Source organism: Palaemon carinicauda, chromosome 1, assembly GCF_036898095.1.
Source record: "Palaemon carinicauda isolate YSFRI2023 chromosome 1, ASM3689809v2, whole genome shotgun sequence".
Classification (NCBI taxonomy): domain Eukaryota; kingdom Metazoa; phylum Arthropoda; class Malacostraca; order Decapoda; family Palaemonidae; genus Palaemon; species Palaemon carinicauda.
Genome location: NC_090725.1, coordinates 67,420,842 through 67,434,769, shown reverse-complemented (window position 1 = coordinate 67,434,769; position 13,928 = coordinate 67,420,842). Strand labels below are relative to the sequence as shown.

Below are 13,928 nucleotides of genomic sequence, written 5' to 3'. Positions count from 1 at the left end.
ATATATGGAGTATTCTTCTTAGGGGGGATACATGGAGTATTCTTCTAAGGGGGATACATGGAGTATTCCGCTAAGGGAGATGCATTGAATATTCCTTTAAGTTGGGATACATGGAGTATTCCTCTATGAGGGGATACAAGTGCGTGACCACGTACATTTATTTTCTTTATTGATCTGTTTGCTGCAAAGTTAGAAGTGAAATATGGAACTGGAAGAGACGTTCTGTTATATTCCACAAATAAAATTTCTCGAATGTTGAAGAGAGAGAGAGAGAGAGAGAGAGAGAGAGAGAGAGAGAGAGAGAGAGAGAGAGAGAGAGAGAGAGCAAACGGGAAGTGGTGTTGTACCATGACTAGGTCGCTGGTTATCTTGGATAAGCTTGTGGGTCTTATAAAACTCGAGAGGGTACACATACTGAGGCGGCCACTTTCTAACGCGACTATGCGACCCGTCATAGCTTTTATATCCTGATCGATAGAATCTCTCTCTCTCTCTCTCTCTCTCTCTCTCTCTCTCTCTCTGTGTGTGTATGTGCGCGCAGGCACGAACAGTATTGTGTATGTTTTATTCCACCTGTGACCAAGTTATGGAATGATCTTCCTAATCAGGTAGTTGAATTGGTTGAACAAGCTGGCACGAGTCTTTTTTAGTGTTTATTTGTGAAATCTTTTTATAGTTTATTTATGAAAGATCTATTCTAATGTTGTTACTGTTCTCAAAGTATGTTTATTTTAATTGTTCATTAGTTCTCAGTTTGTTTATTTATTTCCTTATTTATCTCCTCTCTGGGGTATTTATGCTGTCGGGGCCCTTGGGTTTATAGCATCCTGCTTTTCCAGCTAGGTTTGTAGTGTAACTAGTAATAATAATAATAATAATAATAATAATAATAATAATAATAATAATAGTAATAATTGGTTTGCTAAGTGAATAATTATTAGTGAATAACGTGACATTTCTAATTAAGATTCTACATTAGTGTCGCAGCTGAAGCAAGTTAGTGAAGAAGCTTCTGATACGCCTTTTTTTCTTCAACTTCTAATTAAAGAGAAGATGCAATGCTCAATCCGGTTTCATTGATAAAACAGGTGCGCTCTCTCTCTCTCTCTCTCTCTCTCTCTCTCTCTCTCTCTCTCTCTCTCTCTCTCTCTCTCTCTCTCTCTCTCTCCAGATACTTGGGGACATTCCATTCTTATACTTACCTTTACGTGGTGAAAAGGTTTGTGTATCGCCATGATCAGCAATGCAATACTGGTCAGGGCCAACCGTACTAGGTTGGGTTGTTGTGAGCCATGTGACGAAAATCTCCCACCATCACCAATCCGCAGTGCCCAGCGTTGGTAATGAAAACTGGTCAATCCACAGATATGAATTGACGTGTCTGAGGCCTTTATCCTGTAATGGACTAGAAACTGGTGCATTTGTTGTTGTTGTTGTTGTTGTTGTTGTTGTATCTAATTGTAGTGTAAAAAATTAACTCGAAGTTCAATGTTAGCTTCAAATCCGCTGTTTCTTGATATATGAAAAGGGAAAGAGGGAACCTGCTTCTCTAACATTTTACCGTAAAATGGCCCCTTCTACATAACTTGGAAATTATTTGCTCTATTAAGATAACCTATGGTTTGTATCTTTCTTTACATAATTTGCGTAATGTTAATGATTTCTTTTCGTAAGCTTTGGATTGTAGGAATGTTTAGGAATGATTTTTTTTAGTGTGTGTGTGTGTGTGTGTGTGTGTATGTGTGTGTGTGTGGCGCTTGTTAAGGTCTCTTTTCATAACCTGTAGATTGCATGTCCCAGTAAGTTGTTCTTCTTTTATTGCCTCTAATATGGATTTTAGATGTTTTAATTTTTTTTCATTTTGCATATTAAATAAATGGTGTGATTGTATCACTTGTAATTTCTAGTTTTATTATCTTTATAGGTTTTTTTTTTCTTTTTTTTTCTTTTTTGTCAGTCAACGGACATTTTACTACCTCACAGATAACATATGAATTTTACATTTTGACATATTAATTCCAAAATTATCTAGACTAGTAATAAATTTATATTGTATTATTTTTTCTCTTTTTTTTATAGAGAGGTTTACATAAACTTTTTTTTATTTGATAACGTAATTGCCTTTTCTACATGTGGATTATATTGGTCTGTGTTTTATATACTTTTTTTTAAATTCTAATGGATTTGCTTTCGAATAACAAACTTTAATGGTTAATATATATGTTGTCAGCAATTTTCTGAAAATTAGTGTATTGTACTTTTTATTAAACATCTGAGTCATGGACTAGGCAATATGGATAGCATCTGAATAGCTGTCTCTAATTTGGCATTGATTCTTTTTCCTTTAATATTTTTACATTGATCTTCAATCCAGTCAGTTCGTTTTAACTGAGTGTTCATGTGTGTATACTGTACTCCTTTTTATTCGAGAATTTCATTAAAGAATTGCAGCTTTATAAGAATATATGACACAAAGTCTGCGCAAAACATGGTTATTTGTTTTGTGCATTGACCAGAACGTTATGGTTGTTTTATGGTAGCAATCATCATCTTCTTTCCCACCGTTATCCCTACATTAAGGGGTCGGTTGCCTGCAGCGCCCTCTCCAATGCCTTCTATCAAAGGTATCCTCTTCCACCAAATCTTCTCTCTCCATATCATCCTTCAATATTGTTCATCCATGAGTTACAAGAGTAACATTTTGTTGGTATGAGAACAGTTTTTCTTGATTATTTCTTTCAATAGAATAGTCAAAACTTGTTATAGCAATTTTTGAAAGAGGGTGTTTGACTCTGTGTAATTTTCTATGAAATTAATTGTGGTGGATTTTTGATAACTTTATCATGATGTTCAAAATATCCATTTTTTTTAAGTTCTATGTACGACAGAGGTCTGAATATTAATGACCACGGTTGTTGATACACTTCCATGCTTTCAAAAACAACTTTCACATCAGGTTTTCCTTTATACTTTTTAATGGACTTAAAAAAGGAGAGATTTTAAATAGAGGGAGAGAATTTATCGTATGACAGTTTTGTTTCCTTCTGTACATTATTGCGTATTGTTTGTCACGTGGTTTCTTTTGATAGTTTGTCACGTGATTTCTTTTAATGGTTTGTCACGTGATTTCTTTTAATGGTTTGTCACATGATTTCATTTAATGCTTTGCCATGGGATTTCTTTTAATGGTTTGTCACGTGATATCTTTTAATGGTTTGTCACGTGATTTCGTTTAATGGTTTTCCATTTGATTTCTTTTAATGGTTTGCCATGTGATTTCTTTTAATGGTTTGTCACGTGATTACGTTTAATGATTTGCCGTGTGATTTCTTTTAGTGGTTTGTCACGTGATTTTTTTTAATGGTTTGTCACGTGATTTCGTTTAATGGTTTGCCACGTGATTTCTTTTAATGGTTTGTCACCTGATTTCTTATAATGGTTTGTCACGTGATTTCGTTTACGGGTTTTCCATGTGATTTCGTTTAATGGTTTGTCACATTATTTCGTTTAATGGTTTGCCATGGGATTTTTTTTAATGGTTTGTCACGTGATATCTTTTAATGGTTTGTCACGTGATTTCGTTTAATGGTTTGCCATTTGATTTCTTTTAATGGTTTGTCACGGGATTTCGTTTTCGGGTTTTCCATGTGATTTCGTTTAATGGTTTGCCATGTGATTTCTTTCAAGAAGTAGGTGATCATTTGTAATTCGTAGAAGTTTGTTGAAATAAACATTATCATTAGTTTTGTTCTCCACTTTTATTTTCCCGGTTATTATTAAGTTTTATTTGCCAGTTTTATTTTCCCGGTTAAGTTTTACTTCCTTAGTTGTTATTAGCATTATTTTCAAGTTTTATTTTCCCGTTTATTATGAGTTTTATTTGCCAGTATAATATTTACTGTTATTTTTAGTTTTATTTTCCAGTTTTATTTTGCCAGTTGTTATTAGCTTTATTCTCCAGTTTTATTTAATCAGCTATTATTAGTTTTATTTTGCCACTTGAAAATATATTCCAGTATTATTTTCCCGGTTATTATTAGTTTTATTTTCCAGTTCCATTTTCCCAGCTATTTTGAGTTTTATTTTCCCGGTTATTATTAATTGGATTTTTCTTAATTATTTTCCCAGCTATTATTGGCTTTATTTTCCCAGTTGCATGAGATGTAGTGTTTTCTCTTTGAAAAATTAAATCTTTGTCTGATACAGCATACAAATATCTAATGTCTTGTTTTTTGTTGTCTTTATTGCAGACGTGAGTGAGGGTGGGTGTGAGGACGGAGACAGTGAGGGTGTGGGCGAGGCTCACCCTGTGTGCCACACCCCAAGTGATCCTCCCCCTCCGCCACCCTTCAGCCCGCCCCCACCACGCCCACAAGCCATGGAAGGCCATGCCGCTTCTGCCACCAAGCTCGGCCGCATGTCCCCCTCTGTGTACGTAGGGGGCGGCACCTTAGGTCGGGTCAGTCCGGGTCATGACCTGGGATATCACACCCTCGTCACCAGACAGACGCCCACGCCCACGAGAGACCGGAACACACCCACGAGAGACCGCACCACGCCTTCGCCATGGTCGGACGTGAGAGCGTCTCCGTTTCCCGCCCTCGATCTGTCCGCCCTATCGTCTTGCCCCCGGTCATCTCCGAGACCCCAGCTTCCGCAGGTGCCGCCACAGCAGCAACAGCAGCAGACGACGACGCCGCAGTCGCAGCAGTCCATCGAGACGACCGACCAGCTTCTAGCGACCTACAAAGGAAAGCGCGTCGGGAGGTCGTCGCCTTTCGATAAGATGAGCGACGAATTGGTCGTAAGAATACTGTCGTTTCTGCCGACGAACTCGGTGTGTCAGTGCGCGAGAGTCTGCCGGAGATGGTACGTGTTGGCATGGGATCCCAGACTGTGGTCCACTATCTCCTTAGCTAGTGATGGCATCCACGCCGACAGGGCCATCAAACAGATCACGCGGCTTTTGGCAAGAGATTCGGGCGGGTGCGTTCATGTGGAAAAGGTAAGGCACTTTCGTCATTCCCCTTCCTGCTAAGAGGCTTAGTTATAGTCGTTTAAGAATTATTTCAAGATTCTTATTCAATTTACAATAGTTCAGGTTTTGGTTTGAGCCTTGAATTTTTCCTATGAAGGCATTTAAAACATTAATGAACCCGTTATTTAATTGTGCTTACTGTTTAGTAAAAGTAGTGATGCTCTCAATAAAAATATAATTATAATTTGAGTAAAAATTATTGAATGCAAATTAGCCACCTAAAAGTAGTGGTGTTTGCGATGACATTATTTTCTGGGTAAAAAGAATGAATGCAAAGAAGCCACCTAAAAGTAGTGATGTTCTTAATGAAATTATTTTCTGGGTAAAATCTTTATTGCAAATAAGCCACCTAAAATGGCCTTACCCAGCTTGATTTATTTTCATTTGTAGATGTATATGTTTGCATATATATTTGTGAAAGATAATTACACTTTCATATCAAGGAATTAGGACACTTATAAATTAAAGATTAGTGTGAGTACATTTACAGTGGAGAATTTGTTTCCGTATAAATAATGAAAACATTTTTATGCCATTTTTAATCATTCCATTTTCTATCCCCTCTAATAGGTGATCCTCAATAGCTGTTCAAGACTAACAGACAGAGGCCTATCACTGATAGGCCGTCGATGTCCAGAGTTACGTCATCTAGAAATCAAAGGGTGCATTAATGTCACTAATATCGGCATTTTTGAGCTTGTTACGCAATGTGTCAATCTAGAACATCTTGATGTTACAGGTGGGTTCAATTTTCAACAACTTTTTACGCTGATTATTATGGATAGTTTTTTTGGGCTGTTTTTCCATACAGATATAAGTATCGGATTAACATGAACAACTTGGAAAACAATGTCGAATCCTAGGTAGGATGTTTCAATCTAAGGTTATTCTTTCTTGGAAGAATTGTTCTCCAAATGGTATTTCGGAATATGATTTTAAAATTGAAAAGCATTTTCATGCCATGTATAATATCTCAAGTCAAGAAAGCTTGAATATGCTGGTTGGGTATCAGGTTCTCGTGCTTTTTAATTCTAAATTTTATTCTTTAAATCACATTTCCTTGCACCATCAAACCTTATTTGTCAAATGTCTTTTTCGCCACCTATCAATCATTGGACTAGATTTTTTTGTTGACAACATTAAATAATTTTCGCCTTTTAGAGTTATCAGTTTAATTTTAAATAAATTTACAAAGTAACCTTAAATACTTGCAAAAATAATGTTACATTATTATAAGTGTAAGCTGTCAAGAGGGTAGGCTTATCCTTTCTTTTGAAGTTTCTTATAGATTAGTCAAACTACCTGCGTATACAAGCAGTTTGTTTCCAAATGCTGTTGATGACAAAAATTTGGAAAAAAATAAATATTAAAGGATCAAAAATCAATTCATAGAAAAGCAATCTTTATAGTATTCTAAAAATCTATGGGGCGACTCACTTAAAAAAACCAAGAGACTGTGAAATTGGACACTGAAATTATATATAATTGTAAGGCAGACTGTTATAGCTGAAAAAAATGTACTAAAAAAGATAACTAGAATTTGAGTTTGAAATTGACTTTCTCGTGTTTTGTAGTCAAGTTATGTAGTTAACCTCATCTTTAGTAAAAAATAAATAAGACTTTTAATATCTTTGGATCTAGTTCATCCACCTGTTCATCCCTTGTTACTAAATGTTGGAAAACTATTCATCACCAATAAGGACTAAACGTCTGCCATAATGAGTCTTTAATTATTGTTTTCTGCATCTTCACCCCGAATTGTATCACGTTAGATTTGCATTTCATTCAAGAGATTTTGGAAAGATTTCAGACAACCTTGGTCAATTTTATTAAAAAATACCAAGGCAGTATTTCCACTATTTGGAAAATATATTGGTGTATATTATTGTTTCTGTTTGTCCAGGTGAGATAAAACTATGTTGTTTATTCCATTTTTTAAACAAATATATAGGACTGGAAATGAATATGAGTAAAACTAAGATAATGTTCATTGAAAATGCAGAGGTACATCAAATACGGCTCATATGGCAATGTTTCATAAACTGCACTCCAAAAAGAAACTTAAGTCTTTACACTGAAGTTGAGGTATCGCATTGGAAGTGTAAATGATTTTGCCTGGCAGGGTTCTAGGTATATATGCTTTTAAGTTTGAGGTGGAGTTTGATACTATGTTAAACCACCATTGCCTACCTTTTTCACTTATAAAGTATAGTGTAAATATGCCCTTCGTTTTGCAGTGCAATGGAAATTTTAACAATTCCCCTCAACTTTTCCTTCACTGCCTAATTTTTTTCCAAAACTTGCATCAACAAGCCTTCTCCTTCATTGTTTTTACACTGAAGCGCAGTTTGTTTTCCTTTTTGAATTATGCTTGCACTAAGTTTTTCTCCTCATGGTTTCTTCTTTTTCTTGATCATGTTTTGCAATAAACTCGTAAGTTCTACTGTAGTAACTGGTTGTCCAGCTGCTTTTACCAAATTGCTTATTTCTAATGGACCTCGACCTTTACTTTATGCTATTTAGGGATCTACTAACCTATTCAAAAGTAGCATTCACTACTAGCTCCAAGCCATATGAACATCCTCCGTTGCAATTTTTTTTTTTAAATGCTTCCTCCATTGTTCTGTGATTCCCTTTTCTTCATCTTCCATATTGCTAGCCTCATTTACATAATTTCATATTTTATCATTTACCCTGCCATTCAAGTATTCTTGTCTGGCCAATGCCAAATTCACTTCTTTTCATCAATTTCCATTTGTAGGCCTACATTTTTATTTTCTTTCTCTTTCTCTCCAACAAAGCGTTCTATACTGTATCAACATTTCTACTGCCTTTGCATACTTTAGCCTACTTTTTTCTGTGTTTTTATATCAACTCCATTTTTTTTGTGTGTTTTATATCAACCCCCTTTTATTTCGTGATGATACTTTGTCAATAATCCTTGAATCCTTTATTACTAAGTTTTCATATTCACATTCTTTGAAATAGTGTATTTCCTCTTACATATTTTCTCAGCATGCATTCATCCCGTTCCACTTGTTTATAAATTTTCATTTGTTTAGTCTATCTATCAGCTATGGCTATTATGATTTGAATGTTATCATCATCAGCCATCCATGTTTTTTTTTTTTATATCACTGTACAATTTATTTCAATTTATGAATATGTGAAGTTTTTGAAAATGTCTGTCCTCATTTCTATGGAGAGGTAAATTTCAATTTTATTACAAAATGTGAATATATGAAGTTTTTGAAAATGTGTGTCCTCATTTCTATTGAGGGTTAAATTTCTACATTAACTATAATACCTCATAAAAGAATTTACCAGAGTTGCAGTATTGTTTTGCCTTTGTGTGTGGCATTCATCTACAAACTGATATTTTTTATGAGTTGTTTTATGATTACAAGTTCCTAATCGATTGCCCTTATTTCAGGTTGCCATCAAATCACTTGCATTCACTTAACACAGCAGGGTGCTATGGAGCCAGAGCCAATGCATTCCCGTCAGCTTTACCTGCAGTATCTTGACATGACAGATTGTTATGCCTTGGAAGATCAGGGTTTGAAAGTCATTGTAAAGAACTGCCCACAACTCCTTCACCTCTACCTCAGGAGATGTCACAATATAACCGGTAAGAGATTCATCTTCATAGACAAATTCTTATTTGGGCACAAAATAAAAGCTGAGAATGTCAAAAAATCTTTGTGGTCCATTTCTTTCTTTGGAAATATATCACCATGCAAATAATTGTAGGCATTTACAAAATAATAATCTAGTTCTTGAAATATATCCTGTTTAGTCGATGGATTATTTCCTATAAGATATAACCGCACATTAACCCACTAAGTTTATACCTGCCACTAAATGATTTGACACTCAAGACCCAATCCTTTTTGGGGACATTTTAGCACAAAAAAAACTATACAAGATACGATTTCATAACATTCAAGATCATTTATCTGAGTAACTTTCCTTTCTATTGATATATGATGTTACTTATTTTGTAAAGTTTTCATATATATGAACAATAAAAAAAAATAGAACTGGTAATTACTGGACATAAATTGCGTCCAATGGCGCTGAAGGTAGTAGAAGTAGTGAATGTAAATTATGTCCCAGGGAGCTCAAAAGATTAATATGAAAATATAAATAGGAGTGAAAAGAATCTATATACTACTATATACCATACAAATGTCCTGCATTTTTTATATTGTTATGCAGTCCATTTTATAAGCTTTGTATTATTGCCGTAATGTATATTTTTACTCAAGCTTAACAGCTGGATTGGGTTGTGGAGGCCTGGTGGTAGCGTCCTTGCCTGGTGATTGCCTGACGGGTTCGAATCCCGCTCAAAACTTGTTAGTTCATTTGGTCGCTGCAATCTCATTGTTCTTGTGGGCTAATGTGGGGTTTGGGGGAGCCTATAGGTCTATCTGCTAAGTCATCAGCACCCTTCTTGGTCCTAGCTTGGGTGGAGAGGGGGCTTGGGCGCTGATCATATGTAATATGGTCAGTCTCTAGGGCATTGTCCTGCTTGAAAGGGCAATCTCACTGTCCCTTGCTTCTGCCATTCATGAGCTACCTTTAAACCTGTAAACTTGAACTGTAAAATGTCTGAGCTTACAAGGAGTTTTATGTGGATACAAGAAGTGTACCTCAAAGACATGGCATTCCATTAGAATGGATGTCCAATGCTGAAAAAACAATTGTATCAATCACTTTATCCAATCTTTTATTGAGATGACACTTGTTAACGGTTAATTGAGATGTCAGTCGTACAAATATTGTAGCTTTATAAAGATCCTATTCCTTTTGGCAGTAAATTAAGAACTACCGTTACATGTCGCAGATGATGAATTTATAAAATGCATTGGAGCAAGGGAAAGTTTGATATAGATAGCCAGGGTAGATTTAGATCAGTAAATTATATTTCAATGAGTAGAGTACTGTACATGGTGTATCCAGATATAAAGTCTATCCATATTGTTAACACTATAGGAATTTTCATAGATAAGGAAAAGTTATTGTGTGCAGAATATACAAAAAAAAAAAATACTTGGAATTTATCTGGTGGAAGAAAGTTGATTATTACAGTTGGAGTTTGATATCTTCCAAGAACCTTCCTATTACTCTGTGAATTCAAGAATTTTTATCAATTACAATAATGTATAAATACCGAAATGGTAAGGTTTTATAGTCAATGTTAGCCTTTTACTAGTGTTGTATTCTTAAAACTTGAGAATAAGATTGCCTTTTTCCTATGCTTTACTCATACATCTTTCCTGAAAAAAATAATGAGGTAGACAATCATATTCATCATCATCATATATCTTAAGTTGTTTCCATGGTTAGAGTTTCTTGTTATTTAACTGAATATTATTAAAGAAAAAAAAACACCCTCCTTGTGTACTGTACTGCCTTTAAATGTAAATTCTTCTATATATTTCTCAAATTAGGAATTTACTTTATGTACATTGACATGTAACTTTTAGATTATTACAATATTACGATTTTCCCAATATTAGTTCTATGGATATACTGTAAGTGCAATCTAGTTACCTTTTTATAGAATGAGGTATCTTTCCATTTATATTTTACACGTTTTATTTCACGTGGTATTATGAAACATTCATATCAGTATAATAATCGTGTCCCGCTATATGCATAAAGATCAACGATCAAATTACAGCACCTTGGTTATAATTTCATACCTCTGTCCAACTTATTCTTTTCACAAACTGATATTGCTCTGCAGTATTGAAAAATATTAGAAAAGAGTACTGTAATGTTAAAGGTTGGCCATTTTATTTTACTGAACATATTTAATTTGAAGATAATTGTTAATATTTCTTGTTAGTTCAATATAATTTACATTTCTTTTATCAAATTTATTAATCCTTCTTATTCTTATTGCAGATACTGGTGTAAAACATATAGCCAGCTACTGCCTAATGTTACGGGAGGTCAGTGTTTCAGATTGTGTGCAGATTACTGACTTTGGAATGTACGAATTAGCAAAATTAGGTCCTAACCTAAGGTATTTAAGTGTAGCAAAATGTGATCAAATAAGTGATGCTGGCATAAAACAAATAGCGCGACATTGCTATAAACTACGTTACCTCAATGTGCGGGGTTGTGAGGCAGTGAGTGATGACTCGATGGAAATGGTTGCTAGATCTTGCCCGAGGTTAAGAGCTTTAGACATAGGCAAATGTGATGTTACAGATAATGGAATGAAACTTATATCAGAACATTGTCCAAACCTCAAAAAACTATCTGTCAAATCGTGTGATATGATTACAGATTGTGGCGTTCAATACATAGCATATTATTGTCGAGGTTTACAACAGCTTAATATCCAGGACTGCCAAGTGACTATCGAAGGCTACAGGACAGTAAAGAAATATTGCAGGCGCTGTATTATAGAACACACTAACCCTGGCTTCTTCTAAGAAAGTACGGTGATGTATGTCATCTTGTCTCTGTTATCCTGTGTTGTGCCAGTGACTACAATAACAGCAACAAAATTCATACCAGTGCCAAATATTGAGCCTATGTATCTTCTTGGTGCCAACAAGGACAAGTCCAGGGTAATGCATTGGGTAATATTAAACCACAAGATCCATGCTGCCTATGGCAACTAAAGTACCTACTCACCAGTGCCAATTTCAGTGCCAAAATGGTGAGACAACTTTCTTGTGCAACAGTGCATCAAATTACTCACTCCTCCATGTACCAAAGTAATGCTACAGTCGTGCTTAACTTAGCACGGAATGCTGCTTTGTAGTTTGTACCTTTCTTTTGCTGTAGTGCCAGTCCTGTTTCTTTGTGTATCTCCATGTAATTTCTTGTGATCTTAATAGAAAAATTGTTGATAACACTTTTCCCGTATTTAAAGAAAGAATAGGCATTTAATGGCAAAATATTTTGTCATACTATTTGGGACATAACTATGGTATGCCTGTGAACTTTATTTTTAAATGTGCTGCTTGTTATAAGAAAGAATAACAGCCATCAGTACATGTTATTTTTGTTGTTGTACCTGTGAATTCAGTAGAGGCAGTAAGCTGGTGTACTGACAATTGATGCCGTAAATATTCGTCATCTAAAAAGTCACATGGCAATGCTGCCCTACAGAGAGCTACGATGTTCTCGAAAGAATATTCTATTATATATATATATATATATATATATATATATATATATATATATATATATATATATACATACTGTATATATATATATATATATATATATATATATATATATATATATATATATATATACATACACATACATATACTGTATATATATATATATATATATATATATATATATACATATATATATATATATATATATATATATATATATATATATATATATATATTGTGCAATTTTGTTTAGACTGTCAAGTCACCTTGAAAATGAAATCCGTCCTGTGTAGCATGCATCAGTGCTAAACTTAGAAGCCTAAGTTTTTTTAATTTGCTTTAACTATTGGGAAGTATATTTTGCATAGTTTTTCTAAACTGTTGAAGACTAAACAAAGTTGTTGACCATTGTACATTTGATTGCGTGTGTGTAAATGTGTTTATAAGTATGGCCTAGACACCAGAAAATCAATAGAACCAAAGCAGTATATGTAGCACGGAATGATTGGTTGCTGCAAGCCTTGTAGGATATTGGCAAAATTATTTCCTCCATCCTTTTTTTTAATACTGTGTATATCTGAAAATTTATTTATGGTATTGTATAGCATATTTTAGCTTGTATGTGAGTGGTTTTATAGAAAAGGAAATTTTATTGAAGAACATAGTAAAATTGACGAAATTATTTGATTTTATTGTTGTTGGATGATATATATTTGATAATGTTCTTTTTGCACTCGTAAGTTGTCAGCTTCTGTGACTATAACTCAGGTGCTTTTAACGCCAAATTTATTGTTACTTTTCTTCTGGAAATATCAAGAAAAATCAAGAGGTAGTAAGAACTAGGGAGCTACTTGGATCATTCTGACATAAAAAAGGTTTTCCACACCACAGACGTCATATGTACTGTGTTGTCATGAATACTATTCATAGCAGTTTTACTTGGAATTGTTATTTCCAATTTTGAGTAACCTGTAATTATAACCTAAAACTATTGAAGAAAAATAGTACTTGTACTGTATATCACATTCACAACAATTGAACATCAAGTTATTAAGAAATTAAAGTTCATCCAGTTCTTTATTCAAAAGAATAAAAAATATTTTAGCTTATGAAGATGATGATGTTCCACAGGCATCACAAATTTGAGTTTTGCTTGTGATACTTTGACAGGGCTAGTAATATTAGATTTAATAACTGACAGATATGTACCATATTAGTATATCTATTATTTTCATGTTTATATGCTTACATACATGATCCAGGATCTTCCACCACAATGAAGATAAGGAAATTGGGATATTGTAACCTAAAAATGTTGGAAAGAAATATCTTGGTTCTAAAGAATATTGGTGAGACAGGCGTCAAGAATCTGTGATTTTATGTTCTCTTATGTAGCGAGTTTGAGTTTGGCATTTATAAGATAGTTCATTATACAATAATAGTTTTTCACATATAATCATTATGTACAGATAAGCAAAATGCTTTGATTATATACGCCATTCCACATTAAACCCAGCAGTTCCTGTGATCTGTAGATCATTAAGTGCCAATTTTTTCAGTATGTGTCCTTTTTGTTTCAAAATCCACCACTCATATGAAATATACTATTTTCACATCCTAAGTACAATGCCCTGTTAACACTTTTTATGATGGTTCCTTAAACTTAACTCTCATCTTTAACTGCCTGTCTGAAAACTCCTAACTATCCACAAATAGCCCTGAATATACACTCCCAA

General features: G+C 34.2%; 1 protein-coding gene across 5 annotated transcripts in view; it reads left to right on the top strand.

Annotated features, from left to right (window-relative positions):
* Fbxl7 (F-box and leucine-rich repeat protein 7) overlaps positions 1–12,193 on the top strand; it is a 788,333-nt gene extending 776,140 nt beyond the window's left edge. For 3 of the 5 annotated variants that reach the window (XM_068381784.1, XM_068381803.1, XM_068381793.1), the window contains 4 exons: positions 4,251–5,005; positions 5,609–5,777; positions 8,472–8,669; positions 10,955–12,192. In XM_068381784.1, the coding sequence (XP_068237885.1) occupies positions 4,251–5,005; positions 5,609–5,777; positions 8,472–8,669; positions 10,955–11,490 (1,658 nt within the window). In that variant the 3' untranslated portion in view covers positions 11,491–12,192. Of the gene's footprint in view, positions 1–4,250; positions 5,006–5,608; positions 5,778–8,471; positions 8,670–10,954 lie in introns of all 5 variants that reach the window. The other 2 variants (XM_068381778.1, XM_068381810.1) reach the window with 2 other exon arrangements.
* Positions 12,194–13,928: the final 1,735 nt, after the last annotated feature.